Below are 20,814 nucleotides of genomic sequence, written 5' to 3'. Positions count from 1 at the left end.
GGCATATGCTTTGGACATGTTCAGTCATTCATCCCTTTTGGAAGGAAGTCATTACTCATACTAATTTTGTATTTGAATACTCATTTATTTTTGAAGATGTTTATGTACTGTTAAACTATTTGCCTATCTTTTGGAATCTGATGGTCAATGGAAATGGACCTATGTGCCCTTACAGTTGCTAAAAGTACGTGCTGGAAAGACAAATGCCCACTTCCCAAAATTCATTGGATTGAGGACCTTATCCATTTATCAACATCTGAACCTATTGCATATTGACAGCAATTGAGTATGGACTGATTTTTATATATTTGGAAATATTTTATAGAAGCCTATGTATAGATTTGCTAATATTGTTTTTGTAACTAGTATTGGGGATTTTGTTTTCTCATTTTGCAATAATTTAAAGAAATAAAAAATACAAAAAAAACATTTTGATGTGACATACCTGTAAGTTTTCACAAGTCATGTTATTGTGTTACATATTTAAAAGATGACCCATCTCATGTACATAAAGTGTTTTATTCATAATTACAAGCTATCTTTAGTATTTTAAACAAAGATCTATAAATAGGACTAACCCCACTTGATCAAATTCTTAAAAGCCTTTTAAAACTTCAAAAGTAATGCCATTAAAGTTGACACAGCAGTGGTTTATTTAGATGCCTTCCAGTAAAGGTTCTGTAATCAATCAGTAACATAAAATGCAACATCAAGTGACTCAGAACTTTAAATCCTATACAGGAAAGCTTGAATATAATATATATTTATATATTTATATATACACAAATATTGTATTGGTCCACTGAGTATACTTTTAACAAAAAAGCTAAGAAATGTATGTAATCCAGTTAAACATACAATATGCACGATTAATATTGCAGTTTGTGTAGATAAATTATGGATATTTAATACTTGCAGGAGGTTTTGCTAAACTAATTTTTGAGGTGTTTTCAAATGCTCATTTCCCAGTGCAAAAAAAAAATTTCTCACAAGTCTCAATTTTTTTCAGAAAAAATGAATGAGAACTACCTTCAAGCGATTCCGGTAGCAGCATCCACAGGTAACTGGAAAAATTTAAGCCTGAAAGTGGTGACTGTATTTCCTCTTGCAGTAGAAAAAATTGTTTTAATTTTTTTTTATTTCAGGTACAAATACCACAGGTTTTGAAAATAACTCAACATTTTAGTGCTACAGCCCATCTGCGTATGTACTGAAGATTGAGAAATGGGTCATTTGGAGTGAGTTTTACATTCTGCAGAACAGAATACATTACACAGAACAGGCAATAAGTTACTTTCATGAACATTCAATCTTAATTTTACTTTGACTCAGTGACCATAAAAGAAACTTTAGTTTAAGGTGCAACTATCAGTTGGCATTCAATAAATTATACATAGCAATCAACTGTTGTAAACGATGCCTTCACACAGTGCACTTACTACTCTGTTTCAAATCCAGCTGCCAACCTGCCAGTTTAGTTGCATATTTCACAGGAAAAGGTGGCTCAATTAGCAGGGGGCCTTCAAAATTCCTGACAGTGATTTTAGCCAGTCTCATTTTACTGATATCCCTGGGAAAATCCTAAATTTGCATTTTTAAAACTCATGGCAAACTGCCGCTTCAAAGTTTCAGACAAAATATATAGTGTTTGGAACCCTATATTTTCTATTAAATGGCCAGTCAAGCAGTAAAACCTTCATTAAAGGACAAACAATAGGCACAAAAGGCATTTTATATGTCCAACCACCAATTACTATCAATTCTGTAAAGGTATAATACTTGTGATAGCCAGACATAAACATTTCAGCGAAAACAGAATCAGCTACTTTCTGTTCAACGAGTATCCGCAAGCTACATTTTTCTACCTATAGTAGCATTGTCAGCATGACCAACTTTCCTTACAGGTGAAAATATGTTTTGCTGTTCAGCAACAGGCCTCTTCATAAACTGAATATTGTGGTAACTGGCACAAATGGCCAGCTCCCACAGAAAACAGCTAAACAAGACTTGAAACTCAATCTCATTAAAAAAAGTAAATAAAAATTAACACCTGACGTCATCTGTAAAGCGAAAAGGGTATACAATGCTTTAATTGTATGTAGATGCTCCTGCACTTTTAAAGATTTTTTTAACATCCTTAGGAGTACATTGGTGCATATAACAATTAACTTGAGTTTGGGACAGAATTGCTTTTTTTTTTTTTTTAGATTACGCATGTATTCATAAAAGGATTGTTGTGCCTCACTGATCTTCTAATTTTAAAACAGCATTACTTTTTTGCATTGAAGAAAGTTGCTTTGGTTTAATAGTTTATAGTACAGAAGAATTCCAAGGTACAGATGGAAGCGTGCTGTATTACGAGTTGTCAGATGAGATTAGTGAATATGAAAAATTACAAAGATACTAAAATCACATTTGCAGGAGTTTAAAGCCTTTTGTACTTCCCTGTTTATACATAACGTCTAATTACACACAGCTTAGCTATTCAAGGAAAGGGGACAAAGTGGTTGAGGCAAAACAAACTCTTCATGCTTCTGATATTTCAGATTTACTGAGTGCAATAGCTAGTTCCAAATCTTCTTGTTCTTGCTGTTTTAACCTTGCAAGCCGTTCTTTCTCCTCTCTCTCACTTTCTCTCTTTGCCCATTCAATCATGTCCTCTTCAGTAGGATACTACAAAAAGGAATAGATTTGTTAATTGCAAAAGCTGTTATGAAATTGAGTGTTCAAATAAGATTCAGTCTGCAACATACTATAATTGAGTTGGTTTCAATTATTGTTAGCACTGCTTACATTTATGAGTGGGGGGATCTGGTTTGCATCAAAGAGTTATTTGGTTCATTTCATTTTTCTGATCAAGGAATAAGAGAAGGCAGTTTTTCTGTGCCAACTATCTTATTTAGGTTGTCAAAACCATTTCCATTGTTAAGATTTTAGCCAGTGGATATCTGGCCTAGCTACAGTTCATACTAAAAGATTACAAACAGTGTAACCCTGAGGCATGAACCGCTGCTCATCCACTCCTTAAAGACTTTCGCAGGAGAGCTATGTTGGTGACCGAGCCCGGCAAGGCGCAGCAGGAGGTGCACAACTTGCCTTTCCCCTGACAATGCTGTGCTGTGCCCATGGCAGCAAGTGAAAACAAAGCCTGTGTGTGGGCCATGATCTCCACTGCCTGCTGACACCCCACCGGAGACCAGGCAGGTGGGGACCAAAAGACCCTGTGGTCAAGGTACCCGCAGCAAGTTGCTCAGCTTGGGGGGGGGGGAGACCTGGTGTGGGGCAGCTCCCAAAGCTCTGCTGAAGCTGCCGAGTTGCCTAATAGGGTCCAGGTTGCCAGACCCTCCCTGCATGGGTGGGGGCCATTTCCCTGGCCATGTCTCCCACAGTCTCGTGATACCCTTCTGTGCCAGCATCACATGTCTCACTGGAGGCCCTCCTGTGCTGGCCTCCCCACCCAGCCATGCACACATGAGTATGAAGGGGGTGGCCTGCTCCCTGCCCTCTCAGTTGCCACAAAAGCTCTCTCTATGCAGATGAGGAGGACATCCTGGCAAAAACCACTTTGGGCATGCCCTACCAGGGATGTACTCATGGAGATCTTGCTCCAGCAGTTGCTGTGGCTGCCCCATATCCTCACCCAGCTACTGGCTGTCCTTCACATGCTGGGGCAGATGGGCTGCTTGCCGTATCTGAAAAGATCCTCTGGAGATGGTGGGCAGAGAGACCAGGAGTGGAAAGCTCAACCAGCATGGGCAGCCCTTGGGCTATCTGGGTCAGTCCAGTCAGGACTAATAACATGGCGAATACTGCAAGAATGCTAGTAGGTGCTTGCACCACCACACACATACTCTGATCTCCCTGGACTAGTATTTCATGTGGAAGCACTGATTTCGGGGCGACCTGGCCCTCTCTTTTTCTTTAGTAGTCTCTGGGTTAACGGTCGCAGTCAGAATGAGGGAATGGCAAGCAGTCACCTGTCCAGACCCCCACTTTCACTGGTGAAGAGAAGAATCCAGTGGTGGCTCCCCCCCCCCAAAGGGTCCTGGGGATGGAGAGTTTCACCCAGTGTGTGTGTGCATGCAGCATGGGGACCGGCTGCTCTCCAGATGCAACAACCATCTGCCTGGCCTCTCAGGCCCCAGCGGCACAAACGGATTGGCAGCATTCCCCCCACACATGGACAAAATCCCACATTCCACCGTTTGCTGCGTCACCATGGAGGCAGGATGGAGGCAGTATGCGATGGTGGCCCCCATGGGATCAATGGATTCTCCTCCGTTCAGGGGCCAAGCCATCCAACAAAGCAGAGGTGCCAGGTGGATCCTCAGGGCCGCCAGTTCCCTGGCAGCCTAGGGTTGGGGACCATCCCTGGGGATGTGCTGTGGGGCTGCCCCAGGTGACAGTAGTGGAGCATGGAGCTACAGTCAGCCGCAGGTGAGCAAACAGGCAGGGAAAGAGTAGCTGTTCAACACAGACTTTATTAAACTGCCAAAAGTGAAGAGCATGTCTGGACACGTTGCCAACTTCCCTTGGCTGGGACAGGAGCTTCGCCTGATTGAGCAGCAGTCAGAGCTATCCCTCATGCTACCTTCTCAGGGGCAGGGTTGAGTTGTGGGCTGCTGGGGGAACGGTGTCGCAGGCTGGGTTCAGATGGCAGCTGAGAAGGATCACTGGGGACTGGAACAGCCATACTCCTTGGCCTCCCTGACAGATTGCGACCTCCCTGAAAGGGAAACGCATGTGTGGTGAGGGCCAGGCCTTGTGCAAGCCACAGCGAGAACAGCCACGTCCTGGGGTAGCTGCAGTGACTCCATCGTCACAGGTGCTACCAGCAACCAGATGATGGATGCCCCTCCAGCGGGAGAATGCTCCTTGACTGCCTCTGACTATTCTGCTCCTGTAACTACTTGGAGCTCTGATCTGACGGAATACCATCAAGGGGAGGGCAGCTGGGGAGGGCAGCTAAGGGAGTCTGAATGGAGCCCTGGAATGGGCTGCTAAGAACCGCCCCCAAACAGCTGCATCAAGTACGGCTCCCTGGGCAACTGCCTCTTTGGAAGGCATGGGCTGCCCCCCTGCCAGTGAGGCTCAGCCACAGAGGCTACCATGGTGGGCACCAGTGAGGGGAGAGGGTAGGCCAGAGTGAACGAACAAACTGGAGCAGCTGGCTCCTTACCTGTTGGTGCACCCTCGCCCCTCCCTGAGCCAGGAAACCTGTAAAGGAACTTGGGGGGTGGTTGTTAGTCAGACATTTTGGACGTAGATCTCCTCCCATGTGTGAGTGCAAGGTACATCTCATTTTTTGCAGTTTCCCCAGTGCACTCATGCCCTGCTACCATGTGCACTCTCTCCCGACTCATGCTCTTGATCTCCACAGCAGAGGGCTCAAGCAGAGCATCCGGTCATGTCCCTACTTCTTTGGGTTCTTGGGTGCCCAGGACGGAGGTTATGTAGGGTGGTCAGGGGACTGACTGGCCATTGTGGAAGGGGTGTCAGCAGATTGGTTGCCACCATAGTTGGCATCCTATGCTCCGCCAGGCTGCCTGCATGGGACCAGCCATGAAGGGGAGGTGAATTTTCTCCTATATTGGACGCCCATGGGCTACACCATTTTTCGTGGCGTGACTTTCTGCCATTGCTGGATGCGTTCTCATGCCCAAAACAGCTTAGGGAGCAAATTAACTTGTGCCCCACCCTCCAGCCTAGTGACTTATGACCTGGTTACGCCCGCACCCAGCTGCTGTGGCAGGCACCATCTCAAGACCCAGGCTGAGTGGCGCCTGGCTGCTGTGCTGTTGTGTGTGTGTGTGTGGGGGGGTTATGACAACGTAAGTCCGGCATACACCTACATAACTCCTATACAGTTTCTAGGGCACTTTCACTCCACTGCTCCAGGATTGCACTGTTAGTCATTCGAAACTACCCATGGACCACAAAATTTTAATGTAAAGCAATTCTTTTTTTAAAACACTGCATTATGGGAAGAAAATTACTGTTTTTATTCCTAATTTTTTCGCCTCAGTTTTTCCAAGGAAGTGTTTTAAGTGATTACCAAAGCAACTGAAGGATTCCAAGTCTACCTTCCTGACTTACTTATATGATAGCCTGACTGATATAGAATTCAATTTACTAAAGTCGGATATAGGTGCAGTACACATTTCATAACTTTTAATTTAGTTCAAGTTTTTTCCTCCAAGGAGGTCAAGGCAGTGTACACCCCCCCCCCACACACCACATTTTAATCACAACCACTCTATGAAGTTAGGGTGAGAGAGACTTCACTGACAAGGCAGCTATTCACAAGGATACTACCCCTACCCTGGACTAATTTTAGAGTAAACAGCCAGGGACTTGGAGAATGGCTGGTTGACAATGACAAGGCCCAGGGACAACACTTCCCTGTCGTATTCATCAATTTATATTTATGAGTATTTCATGAGATTAAGTTGTTCAACTGTAGCTACAGCCAAGGTATGTGCTGTTCATTGTTTTACCAACAAGAATAAATATTTGAAGTTTTGTCTTTGGAAGAAGTGTTTATTGGTGCCTTTTGTGCAATGATTCGGTTATTTTTTCCACTGATTACATTGTTTGATATATGATATATGTATGGTTTTCAAGTATTTACTCCTCCTTCAAGGAAGATTCCGAAATGATGAGTAATCCGGAAGCTTGTCAGAAAGAAGGAAGATTAAAGGAATATTGTACATGTTTGGATTCAACATGAAGTGTATTTGATTGTATATGAGATATAATTACTTTGTTACAATATTTATTGGTTATTTGCTAATAACTGAACAAATTTGTGGATATTATTGGCTGTATTGCTTGCTGGATCAATTTTTACATTAATATACACATTTCTAATTGGATAAGAATGAATTTCAATTGTGTTTAGAGACCCTTATCTCAGTGCTTTTTGTAGTTGTTTATTTCAAAGACTGATTCCTCTTGATAGTATTTGCTTCAAAGGCCTGAAACTTCTTAAAGAGAAACATTAATAATATAGATATGATACACCATTGTATGAAACATTTTACTTGCTTGAAGCCTGAGAAGTATATAATAATTATCACGGTAGCTTACAAAATCTTTATTAACGACAACTCGATTACTCCCCATCCCATTTACTTACAGCACTGAAATTAGCAAAATTGTTGTTGTCCTTCTCTTTGCAAACCCCAGTGGTAACAAATGGGTCACGAAAGAGATCGGCTTCCTGTTCTTTGGAACCATCGCAGCCTGGGAAGGGCTGGAAAGGGTCATTTACTTTTAAGGAATCTGAAGGCTCCAATGTGTTGATAGGTCTTTTCCCTACATCAAAATAATCACTTCAGAATGAGTCAGAATCAGTTACAGTATTTAGAGCACACCACCTTATTATTCAACATAAAACATTTAATACAGAACTAACTTGGCTTTATTTTTTTCAAATGTTTCTGGGAGGTTTTTTTGGCAATGATTGTATCCAGGAGTGAATTCATGTGGTTAAGAACTATCCCTTTAATTTAAATTATAGTGTTTAACCAGTCTTAAAAACTGGTTTAAGCCAGTTTGCTTTGTCAAATTCAGTTTACTTCCCAAGAACCAGCTTTTAAAACTACACTGTTATTGTAATTTAAAACTACCTCTTTTCCAATCGAGGGCTTCAGATGTATTTAAAAATTCCTGATCTAAATTAGGAGGAAGAATTTAAATATCTAGTAGAAACTGCTTGTATGGGAATTAGTTCCTTTCTGAACTACAGGTTATTTTAACATAAAACATGAAGGAAATAATTACATCTTTTAAAAACAGGTAATGCTGGCTCTTACCTGGTGGAGGAGGACAAGGTCTGGTAGGTGTTCCAGTTTTGGGAGGTAATGCAGGAGGAACATCTTCATTTTTGGCTGGAGGTTCCTCAAATACATTTTTAGTTATGATCACACTGTTCATAGAGCCTGTTGCAGATGAACTAAAAAGATTCTCATTGTTTGCCTTAAGGAAAAAAACCAGATGAACATTATTACTGTTTGCATCACTTCTTCTGTCACAGCCCTGTTCCTGCTATAAGTTGCTACCCCTTTATTTTTTCTATAAAGTAATAAATAAATTGGAATACTACACAACTCATGCAAACACAAACTCATACAAGACGATTCCATGAAGGCTGCCAGAGGAAATGCCTCCGCTTCCTCCCCCTCTTGCTCCATCCCTTCCCTAACCCTCCGAGTTGCACACTTTCCTTTTCTACCCTTGGGAAGGACCCACTGTGTGGATTTTTTTGATTTGTGAAGTAGCCATTTTGGGAAAGAGATATATAATTTCATGAAACTCAATATTATGTTGTAACATACTTTTGCTTATAAAACTGCACCATATGGGAAAATTGCCCCAAGCATGTGGATGTCACTTCACACATTTAGTGCTGCAGCAGCCAATAGGACAGTGTTGTAAATGTGCTGTGCAGTAGCATAACTGCCACTGGAAAATCTTCAAGGAAACTATTTGTGTCCTGGTTTCCATGTTTTTGTGGAAAATGCACTCCACCAATAACATCACTCATGTGGGCTGTACTTTACTGATATAAATTGAAATCACCGGTCTCACTTGCTACAAAACTTATTCATCCAACCCAAGGAGAGAACACAAGCTAAGCTCCCTGTTACTGCAAAAGTATACAAACATTAATAGCTTCATATGCAAATCCACTATAAAGATGATAGATCAGTTTCTGAATAGACACAGAAGAGAGAGAGGCAGGCAATAAGACTGCAGGTGTTTGAAATCACAATAGGTGTAGCTTGCCATTAACTATATTGTTTTCGCAACAGCTCATAAAGCAAACTCTCATAGCTAATTAGACACATAACAGCTCAAAATAAGGAATCAGTCCAAGAAGCCATGGACCTGTTGAATTTATATTCAACATTAGGAGAAGTTTTATTTTGTGCTCCAGTAGTCTGGAGCCTCCCACGTCTCAGTTATTGCTGTAATTTTATGCCCTTTCAATGGCATGAATCATTTCAAATTACCTTTGACAATGTGCTGAAATCAGCAAAATCACTTGCAAATGATTCATTTCCGAACAGAGAGGCAAAGGGATCTGTAGCTAAATTAAGCCAAGAACAGAAGAGAAAAAAAAGTTACATTCATTGCATAACAAAGTATCATCAAAGGCAGCAGTCATACAGAGGCTGCCTATTTTTTAACAATGAAAAATAACCTGTCATCTTGCACACAAGTCACAGCCAACATTTTCTAGGTCTTGTTTGATAACTAATTAGGAATGCACTAGTAATTAGGAATGCACTGGTCCATTAGAATTTAAAAATAATGCAAATGTCTGCAATATCTAACCAAACTGTTACAAAATATGGTTGTTGTGGGTTTTCCGGGCTGTATTGCCGTGGTCTTGGCATTGTAGTTCCTGACGTTTCGCCAGCAGCTGTGGCTGGCATCTTCAGAGGTGTAGCACCAAAAGACAGAGATCTCTCAGTGTCACTGGCCGTGAAAGCCTTCGACAATACATTGTTACAAAATAGTCAACAAGATTTCATACAACTCTTCTTCAGGCTGGAAGGCATGTTAAACATAATAATAATAGTAGTAGTAGTAGTAGTAGTAGTAGTAGTAATAGTAATAAAAAGATGGCGGGTGATAGAGGAGCCACAGTGTGGAACATGGTATAATTTCAGAATTAAATAGACACTGTTTTACAAGTCTCATGAGATGGGACGTATGTGATGAGATTGTGTATGGGAGGGCCACCACATTACAAGTCTGTACTGTGCCCCAAAACGATTTTTGGTTTCTACCTTAAGTACTGCTTCTGCCCATATCAGCCTGCCCAGGTTTTGCAATCTGCACATGGTGCCTTCTGTGGGAACTAGACTTAGGTTGGCTGGGACTTGTGGGAGAGTTCTTTGGTTGTACCCCCTCCCATGCCGTGGAATTCCATCCCCCAGAAGTGAGACTAACACTGTCCTTGAAGGCCTTTCAGAACAACCTAAACACCTTTCTCTCCAGAGTGAAATAATACTTTGTTCTTGGTTTATTTTAGACGTTTTAATAGTTTTAGATTTTATCTTGTTTTGGAGTGGGGCCATGGCTCAACGGTACAGCATTTGCTTTGCATCCAGAAGGGTCCAGGTTCAGTTCCTGGTATCTCTAGCTAAAAGAATCATGAAGTAGGTGATGAGAAGGACCTGTTGCTGAGGCCCTGGAGAGCTGCTGCCAGGAAGAGTAGGCAATACTGACCTTGATGGACCAATGATCTGATTCAGTCTAAGGCATTCATGTGTTAGCCATCTTGAAGACCCGTGGGGTGGAAAGTTGGCCTATAAACTTAATAATTACACCAAAACTGCACTTTGAAGTGAGTACATGTTTGTGCCTGTATCCTCTCAAGTCTGTGTTGGGGAGTTGGGGTTGGGGGGCTCTTCCGAAAATTTAAAACTCAGAAGTAGAAATGTTATCGTCAGAGAAGTGATCCAAGTTGACATCATACAAAATCCAGTCCAAATTGTGTTCTTAAAAAAACTAACAAAAAAGAGAAACCCTCAACTGAACTCCAGTTGAGTTTTGGCAGAAAATAAATATGGTACCAAATATACTATTTTTGCCACTCTCAAAAAGAAAGAAACCCCACAAGTAATGGGAACAAGAGAAGTTAGGGAAGTAGACAAAACAAGCAGAACCCACAGAAGCACTGAAATTGAAGCTCATGCATATTGCATGGCTGATGTGTTTCTTCATCAGAGGAGTGGGAGGGAACAAGCATGCCAGTGATGAAGGGCAGCTGCAGCTCTGCTGCTAGGCTCCTCCAAGCCAGTAACAGTCTTGGCTGCAGACTACAGAGAGAGGAGAACTCAGGTGCCCAACCTGAGGCTGGCAGGAGATGGTCAGGGAAATTCATGCACGAGGGAGGGCAGAGTGCAAGTTCCTGTGACAATACTTCCAATCCTTTAACCACAGATAGTTAAGTGACAGGCAGCAGTACAACTGTGCCAGCTCTAACAAAATATTTAGAGTGTGCTTGGAAGCAAGGCTGTTGCCTACGTTGCATACCAATCATAACATATTACTCACTCATCATCTGATGACAAACATTAATGTGACAGAACTTATGTTTTTACAATTTAGACAGATATGCATTTATATGAACAGTAGGTTCTTTACCTGGATCACTTGGAACTGTCACAGCAGTTCCACCTGGTGCAAAAGGATCATTATGTGTCAGTGTTTCTATCTGAAGTAAAAAAAATGATAGATTAGTTTCTTTAGATTATAAAGTTTGTTAGCATTTATTTTAAAATCCTAATCTTTAATTCAGAAGTACCACTACTTCTGCACAATTTCTCTATTTCTTCATCAGTTAGTAAATGCCAAAGAATGTAGAAGTGGTTGGCTTGGCTCCCAATTACACAAACCTTACAACTTTTTTTGATGCACAGAATTCTTTTTCAAAAGCAACTGAACATCCTTTTAACATGAAACCTGAATAGTCAGTTATTGCCTTACTTCCTTGCTGCCATTTAGTACTTTCAGGGTTCTAAGATATTAAAAACTCAGAATGTCTGGCTAAGCAAAGGGACAGTGACCCACAATTTACTGGTATGTGCCTCGCTGTTATTAAAAGTTACCTCCTGGATCCGTGCCCATCATGGCTGGTGAAAACCGGTGGTGATGGGATACGGGCTCCCTTGACAGAGATCATCATTCTGTCTCTAAGTTCTGAGATTTTTCCAGGGGCTTTGAAGGACGCAGTGTGACGTCCTCTCTAGAAGAAACCATCCCTGGATCTTGAAGATCTGGACAGTAACTGCCCAATTTTGAACCTTCCATTCTGGGGCAAGGTAATTGAGAGAGTGGTGGCTGAGCAACTCCAGGTTTTCCTGGATAATTCTTCCATCCTGGATTCATTTCAGTCCAGTTTCCACCCTGGCCATGGGATGGAGACAGCACTGTTCGCCCTCACAGACGAGCTCCAGCAACGTCTGGACGGAGGCAGGTCAGTGTGCTGTCCATTATTAGACTTAACAGCAGTGTTCAACATGGTCAATTACGATCTTTTGGCCCACCACCTCGCCGATGGGGAGATCACTGGGATTGCCTTGCAATGGCTGCTCTCATTTCTTCATAATCGGGGACAGAGGCTATTATCTTGCTACTCTTTGGTATGAGGGGTCCTGCAGGGAGTGATCCTTTCCTTTATGTTGTTTAACATCTATATGCGCCCCATCGCCCAGATAGTCCACTCCAGAGCTTTGAGCTGGGTTGCCATCAATATGCTGATGACACCCAGCTGTATCTGATGTTGGGCGGCCACCCAGCTACCACCCCAGATATGTTGGCTAAGGGTTTGGAGGCTGTGGCTGTTTGGTTGAAGCAGAGTCAATTGAAACTAAATCCAGCAAAGACAGAGGTCCTGTTCCTGGGCCAAGGGCAAATGGATGGGAGGATCCGGCTTCCAGCCTTTGAAGGTGCACCGCTGGCACCTATGCCAGTGGTAAGGAGTCTGGGTGTGACCTTGGATGCCTCACTTTCGATGGAGACCCAGGTTGCATCAGTTGCCAGATCAGTGTTTTTCCATCTTCATCAGATCTGTAACTCGTTCTACGCAGGGCTACCCTTGCAACTGACCCGGAAATTGCAACTGGTCCAGAATTCAGCAGCTCGGGTCCTTATGGGGATCACATATAGGGCACGTGTTAATCAGTTGCTATGCCAGCTGTACTGGTTTCCAGGTGAGTTCCAGATCAAGTTCAAGGTTCTTGGCATGACATTCAAAGCCCTAAGCAGACTGAGACCAGCCTATCTCTGGAACCGATTCCTCCTTTATATCCCTTGAAGGGCCTTGCATCTGCTGGTAGTCCCCAGCCCAAAGGATGGTCGCCTGTCCTCAACCAGAGCCAGAGCTTTTTTGGTTCTGGCGCCAGCCTGGTGGAATGCTCCTCCAATTGAGATCTGGGCCCTTCAGGAGCTGTTACAATTTTGTAGGGCCTGTAAAACAGAGCTGTTCCACCAGGCTTATGGCTGAAGCAGGCAGTCCCTCATTTTTCTTATGGCCTCCTTGATCTTGCCATGGTGACTCTCTGGCACGTTTCCTCCTGACCTGTACTATGAGGTTCTGGTTGAAGTTGCTGCACTTTATGCAAATTAGATGACATGTTGAGATTTTAATTGTGTTTTATATATTTTATGACATTTATTATGTATTGTTTGTTTTGGTTGTAACCCACCTTGCGCCTGCTTGTGGGGAGGATGGACTAAATATCAAATTAGATAGATAGATAGATAGATAGACAGACAGACAGACAGACAGACAGACAGACAGACAGACAGACAGACAGACAGACAGACAGATAAAATACCAACAGCCTATGAAAATTTCTTGGATTTCTGAAACAATGTGTGCTAAATACATAAAAGTTATAACTGTTCATAGACACCTATTTTTTTAGAAAAATGGGAACAATTAGGAACCGCAGCAGTGATTCACACTTCTATTTACCATTTTACAATATGCATTTCTAACTATACCTCAAAGACCAAGAAGCTGGATTTTCTGGGCACAGCATCCCACTTAACCTCAAGGATTCATACAACAATGACAATGAGGCTGCAACAGAGATCAGTGACCAAATGCTCACTGCCTTTAATAGACATATGTTTGTAGATGCAGGAGGACTAACAAGAGTTCCCTAAAGAAATTAGGAAGCCATGTCGCATCAAAGTTTAACACACACATGCTAAAAATGACACATTCCCTTACTTACTGTGGAATTACTGCTGTTGCTGGCCACACTGAAAGGGTCAATGCTTCCAAAAGGATCTGTGGATGACTGCTTGAAAAAGCACTCTGCAGCAAAAGGATCTGAACCCTTGAAAGGATCGCCACCAAAAGGATCTTTAGAGAAAACCAAACCAAGGAAGAATTATTGAAGAAATGTTTTGAATGCAATTCCAGAAGAAGTCACAAAATACTTTGATTTTAATTATTAAAATATTTCAATTAACAATATTATTTGAATTCCCATTCCAGTTTTGCAGAAACTTTTAGTACGCAGCTATCTCCTAACAAACTTCCCCTCATTTAAGGCATTACTTCACATATTCTGGTAGTTTGTTTATGCCTAAAGTCTTCCATCTGTCCAGACCTGGGACCCACTTTAAACCCCAACATGCAATTATTATTATCTGAATTATTACTTTTTACACAAATACAACAGGACAGTCTAATCTTCAAGGCTACAGCACATAAATGCACATGGTAACATACATAATATCATTATTCATTACTGTATCCATGTACATGAGTTTTTAAAGTTAAAACTATCACTTTCCCTCTTGAGGTAGGCCTGCAAATACTTATGTTGTAAAAGGTACCTCACAGTATCCATGCAAGAGAACATTATTAACAGAGACTGAGCCAACTAAGACACAACTTGCCCGTGGCTGCCAACTGAGCTAGAATCTGAACTCAAATCAAAACCCAGAACTCAGCCAACTGAACTACACTTCCCAGTCCCGTGCGACGCACTTACTTCATCTCTTACACACCACGATGAGAGAATAAGGTAAAACAAAGAAAAATACAATCAAAGCAGAGAGGGCAAACTCGGCCTCTCCGGGCTTGATTCAGAACTGAGCCCAGCTCACTGAGGTATTATCTGAGAATTCAGAAAATAGCTCAGTCTCCTGCCTAGCCTCCCCCCCCCCTTCCACACCTGGCATAATTCAGATCCTGTCTGTCACACTTTCAGTGAGAGCATCAGCTCTACAAAAAAGATAAAATTCCTCCCTTCAACCTACAGTGTAATCTCCTAAACCCTAACCCTGTTGCAGTGGCAGAGAAGGCAGGGACAGGAGTCTCTCACACCACCTTCCCTTGTCACCAGAATGCTGCTACAGCAGCTTCCCAGGCACCAGTGAAAATATGGTTCTGCCTATTTATTTAAAATATTTATTAGCCGCCTTTCCTCTAAAGTTGCTCAGGGCAGCTTACAATGCACCTGACATCCATGTGCCTAGTGTACACAAAGTTCTTTTCAACAGAAAACAATTGTGGCTATACGGTGCTTCCCTACCTGAATAGGACAGGCTAGCTCAATCTCATCAGATCTTGGAAGCTGAGTAGGGTAAGTGGTGGTGGTTAGTACTTGGCTGGGAAACCACCAAGGAAGACCAAGGTCACTACACAGAGGCAGGTAATGGCAAGCCCCAGCAAGTGTCACCATCTTGGCTGCAACTTAACAGCACTTTACTTGCGCACGCACACACACACAGAGCTCAATGCTTAGACCCCACAGCTTTTGCTACCTAACAGATGGCCCTTTTTCTTCCTTTAAAAATGAACCGACTATGATGGCAAGAGAATGCCATGGCCACCTGCCAGAAGCCAAAAGTTGTTGAACTCGAGCATTTAGCACTTTATATCCACAAGCATTTTCTGTCCGAAAGCACTTTTTGTACACTAGGCACAGGGGTATTAAGCATACTAGGAAGATGACAGATTCCCTGTGTTTACAGAACACTAAAAACTAGATATTTTTTGTTCTAAAATAAATTTAGCATCTATTACAGGTGCCCCCACAGAGATTCTCACTAAGCATTTTTTTGTTTCATATAATAATGTTATTTTATATTAGTTGAAAACGTACTAAATACATGGCCAAGTGCCAAAGCTTCCATGCAAAACAAAATCAAACCATCACTCTATCGCATTTAGTTCCTCATAATTCACTGCTTCTGGATAATTGAAAGAAGAAGAAATTACTTACCAATCTTTCCAAAAGGGTCATCTTTGAAAGGATCGCCTATTTAAAAAAATGGTATTTGATATTTGAGCAATTCTATACAGTCATCAACTGGGGAACTGATCATGAGCAGATAAGTCTAAAAATCTTCTAGAGCTCCTCTAGAGTTTGAGGGGCACTCCTCTTCCCCTCAACTAATGGCTTTATCCATGTTTCCTCTAGCTGAGGAAAGCATGCCTACATTCCTCAGCTCTTTCATGGGGACACTGTGGAAGTATTATCAGCCAAATTTATCAGATGAAGGCTGGAGGTTGATCACCCACTATAACACAAAGAACACCAGTTACATGTAAGTGAAGCCTCAAGGGTTTTTTCTTTCTTTTATGTTTTTGAAGTGCCACAATGGATGATGATTAGGTTGTTTTAGAAAATGGGATTGCACTTATGGTAACCGTTCATCTTCTGTGCCGCCCCACATTGGGATTGCGCAGATCAGCTGCTCAAAAAAGTCTTTAGCTTTTCTAAAGCTCTATTAGGGGCTATTTCTACCCAAGTACACAAGAGCACATTTTCCTGTTTAAACAGTCCTATGCTTTGAGAGAGATGCAACCAATTCTCTCAGTTCTCCTGAGATGCCACAAGCTCACACTGGATACTTCACATCGGAGCTCACAGTGGGGCAGGAGGGAGGGAATATGTGCCTGCATAGAAGAAACTTGATGAACAATGGTTATAGGAAAATGCAACACTGTTCTCATCTTTGTCTGTGTAGGTTATTTTGGTACCACATCTCACACATTTCTTAAATAATGCCTTTTGAGACATTTTGAAGAAAAAATGGGAGACTCACAATCTTGATGTAGAAAAAAACTAAAGCAGTCTCCTCAAGAAAAATATACACAGTCAAAGATCAACATGGAGCTATGAAAGAAAGTTCTTCTTGCAGCAGCTATGTGAGAACTGAGCAAAGGGGTCGCTTCTCCTTCTCTGTGTGTGACCATCTAGGTGGGAAAAGGAGCTCTCATCTCTCATGCATTCAGGGAGAAGCAGCCCCCCCCCCATGGAGCTTTAGAGAAGCTAAAGAAAACTTTTCCAAGTGGCTGGCCTGAGCATGTGCAGTCCCAATGTTGAACTGCACAGAAGAACAAGGATAAACACCAGTTGCTTCTTGAAAAGACTTACTAAAGGATTGTTTTTTCATCAGCTACTGCTTTTCTGTCATTGATATCTATAAAGTAATGCTTGGTAAAAGATGACAATGTGGATTATGTTGCTGCTTTCCTGATGTCTTCCACTGCAGCACTTCAAGACAGCTGCATGCTGAATATACACTTTCAATTCTCACTGTACTGGACCTTTGGCTACAAGTTTTAGTGACTACATAATCCATGTGGGAAGCATTTGTGTAGAAGCTCTTTTCTCATTTTTCTTTCTCCTAAACACAGAAAGTGAACAAAGGTCCATTCTGAGAGCATGTCTATTATAATTTTAAAAACTCTTGACATGTAATGAGGGACATGAATGTTCCTTCTCATCCTGAGCATCTAGAAAATGAACAACTTTAGGTAAAAATTCTCAGCTTGTTAGAAGAACTTTGCCTCCATGGTATTTTATAAAGGATCATTGTACACAAAGTTAATCTACCCTACAAGTACATAAATAGTAAATACAGAGGACCAGAGGACACACTGCCATGTTTAAATGGCTTTATCATCAGTCAAGCCAGAACTAAGAAGTACATTCCAATGTGGGTAAACATTGTTTTACTGAGTTTAATGGATGATTATATACCAAGAACAAATAGAAATATGGTTCAAGATTTATTGATATCAGCCAAATTGCTAATGGCAAAAAATTGGAAAAATACATTTGTGTATGAAAAAGTATGTTATTTGCTGAGATTATCCAGATTAAGAAAGTTTGTACACTTATGAGATGGAAGACAGCAAAACTCCGTTTTGTAACAGCTGCCAACCTTTTCTAAGCTACTGGAAACAGATGCTTGATTTAACCATTGATTTTTATAATTCCTTGTTGAAAATATATTCATTTTTATATGTAAATTTTAAACATTGGTGAAATATTTGCATCTAAATGGCTTGAGTATTTTATTTCTGCTTGTTAATGTGGGTTTTCGAAAGTATTTGAGTTTAAAGGCAGGCCTCTTAGGAAAGAAGGGGTGCTGGATGGGTGAATGGAGACCCATTCTATGCTATGATTGATTGGTAGCTGTAGGAACTGCAGTTTTTAATCAGAGCTGAGAGAAAGTTATCATTCTAGCTGAGTGAGACAAACTTTGTGGAGCCCGTGTCAGTCTTTGGGTGTTTCAGATAAAGGATTCTGGCTACATCAGGCAAGCTGTGTGGAAGACTGAGAGCTTAATTCTGTCTAAGTCAGGCAAATTGTCTATGAGCCTGGATCAATCTGTACATCTGACAGAGAGATTATTCTATCCAGGCCAGGCAAGCTGTATGGAATGCATCTATGTCTGTGTAGATGAGAAGAGAGTTTAGTTGGCTAGTGAAGATATGTGTGGAAAATTCGACTGCGTGATTGACTCTATGAATATACCTTTAAGAAGAGATAATTATTTGTGAAACCATCAAGTTTAAGAACTATTCTGGAACTAACACACTTATCAAAACTCTGCAACCATCATGCTTATGTACTTATAAATAAATTCTACTTTTGTTTAAACAAGAAAGATCTTCCTTTTTTAAACACAACTACCTCCACGAGCCGACTATTCTTTCAAACTACCATCTATAACAAGCCTTCCTATATTACCAGTTAATCTTAGGAGGTCTAAGTCAAAAGCTTTTTGAGAGAGTCAAGGTGGCAGCAATATTAAGGGCAAACAAACACAAAAGGGAAGGTGTTCTCAAGGTAAAAGCTTGGGTAAGTTGAGAACACCTGAAGGTCTGTGTGAGTGGAAATAACATGAGTTTGTTGTGATCAGACTAGTCCTCCTGAGGTATAAATTTAAGGTAAACTAAGGAAGCACTAAATTAAAGGTCCAAAGGCAATGTTTAAAGGTTTAAAAACAAACAAAAATAATTACAAACAGTATGATAATAATATATAAAAAATCACTGTAGAAAGTATTATGATGGTTTATAGTTTGCTTATCTCACTGGGCCGTGCCAAAATATTTATTATTTGCCAAAATATTTATTATTTGCCAAAATATTTATTATTTGTTTATCTCACTAAAAATGGAGTAGGACAAGTGCTATTAATCATCTACTTAAATTGTACTATATTAAAACAATTAAAAATTAAGTAAACTTCTGGCAAAATGTTTAGATTACAAATGAGCCAGCACATATTTCCTTTTAACAAGAATACTAAATGCTGCAATCACAACTAAATTAATTCTTAGTGAAAACACTGACAATACATTCTCTTATATCAACCAACGAGCAAACACAACACCAAACCATGTATCTGAGGCTCCTGGAAATTCTTTAAAATCAATAGCAACCATGGCAAAATAATTAAAACCAAATTTGGAGAAGTTGTCTAATTATCTTTTCACCACAACAGTAAAGTAACAGTAACTGTGCTTTGTTCTCTTCAGCATGAGAAAAGATACAAAAACCCATTAGTCAAGAGATTGAGAGAGCATACACTGCAATGTAGAGCACCTCTGTAGGACTGCACAACAGCTATGAAGTTCATAACACAGAAATAGCCCCTCATCTTCCAAAACAAGGGAGCTGACACACCACCCAAAAGATGGAACTATTATCAACATTTAACATAATTTCATATAGTTACCTCTTGCATAGATTTCAAAAAGAAATATCACTAGATAAATCAGCAAGGTAGCTATCAGCAAGGTTCTCTTTACTGTATTATCTCCTTCTGTAAACACAGAATTCTACTGACAAATCAGAATTCTATTATCATACATGCCAATTTTTGGTTGGATAAGAGAATGCTACAATTGTAGTGTTACATTACTGCTGAAAGGTTTAGTTTGCAAGTTGCTTATGGCCCATCGCCTTAATAGAAATTTAATAATACTCACTAATTCCTCATGTATCACCCACTTTTGAGACTACAGGTGATATCATCTTACAAGAAAAAAGAGATTGTGATGTGTGAGAAAGAAAAAATTGTTCACTTACTGTGCTAGAGTACAGCAATCTAGGAAAGCACTTGCCTTGGCTAGGCTCCTTGACTTTTAATAATGACCAAGGGAGGGGTTTCCCCATCACCTCCCAGACTATATTACAGCTGAAAAATAAACCTTTGTAACAACTGCACACATAACTGATCCAACAGGATACAGATAAAAATTCTGTGACAGTTGAGAAAGAACTCTCCTCCCAAAGGCCACATGTAGAAGTGAAGGCATCAATGCAATAGCAGCAAATGAAAAAGGAGATTAATTTCCAGCACTATAAAGTGCTATATAGCAGTACAAAAATTAATTGCCCACCTAAATCAAAGGAAGACTCCTGTAGGCAGCCAAGGATGCTATCCTAGTGAATGAATGAGCATTAGTACGTAATGGTACCACGAATCTCTTAGTTTGATACACTTTAGAAATGGATCCCCTAATGCAGCAGTGCATAATAGAAACTGTCATTAGGGCACATAGAGAAGAATTTCTAAATGAGATGTTGTTCTCAACATACAGAGGACCCTACATTCTATGCCATCCTTGCTTTCTTGAGGGGGAAGAGTTAGGACCAAAACAGGTTTCCTCTGACTTGCAGAAGGAGGAATTTATTTTTCTGGGCCCATTCTGAGGACTACCTTGTCTTTATAAATGAAATATATAAAAGTATGTGTTAACTGAAAGAGTATTTCAATTCTGCAAGTTGATGTAATGCCCATCAGAAAGGCTATGAAAGAGAGACAACTCCTCAAACGGACTGGGTGGCCATAAGCTGAAATGATGACTTGTTAAGTCCTGAAAGAACAGTGTGTAGATCCCTGGTAGGAAATCTATGTAACACGGGGTGGTTCAACAGGGAAGCATCCTTAAGAAAATGTTTCACATGTAGGTGTTGTGAGAAATGCCTACCCCAGCTTTACCCCAATGACTGCTAAAATGGCT

The 20,814-nt window shown here is 41.0% G+C and overlaps 1 protein-coding gene across 1 annotated transcript in view; it reads right to left on the bottom strand.

Moving 5' to 3' along the window:
• Positions 1-503: 503 nt before the first annotated feature.
• Positions 504-20,814, bottom strand: part of EPS15 (epidermal growth factor receptor pathway substrate 15) — a 105,377-nt gene continuing 85,066 nt past the window's right edge. Inside the window, exons 19-25 of the mRNA XM_054979590.1 lie at positions 15,768-15,803; positions 13,764-13,894; positions 11,164-11,233; positions 9,018-9,094; positions 7,818-7,980; positions 7,139-7,317; positions 504-2,673 (exon numbers count right to left, since the gene is read on the bottom strand). Coding sequence (XP_054835565.1) covers positions 2,527-2,673; positions 7,139-7,317; positions 7,818-7,980; positions 9,018-9,094; positions 11,164-11,233; positions 13,764-13,894; positions 15,768-15,803 — 803 coding nt within the window. The 3' untranslated portion in view covers positions 504-2,526. The remainder of the gene's footprint in view (positions 2,674-7,138; positions 7,318-7,817; positions 7,981-9,017; positions 9,095-11,163; positions 11,234-13,763; positions 13,895-15,767; positions 15,804-20,814) is intronic.

The sequence above is a fragment of the Eublepharis macularius genome, chromosome 5 (genome assembly GCF_028583425.1).
Source record: "Eublepharis macularius isolate TG4126 chromosome 5, MPM_Emac_v1.0, whole genome shotgun sequence".
In the NCBI taxonomy this organism is placed as follows: Eukaryota; Metazoa; Chordata; class Lepidosauria; order Squamata; family Eublepharidae; genus Eublepharis; species Eublepharis macularius.
The sequence above is the reverse complement of the archived record's forward strand: the minus strand, read 5'-3'. Positions and strand labels throughout refer to the sequence as shown.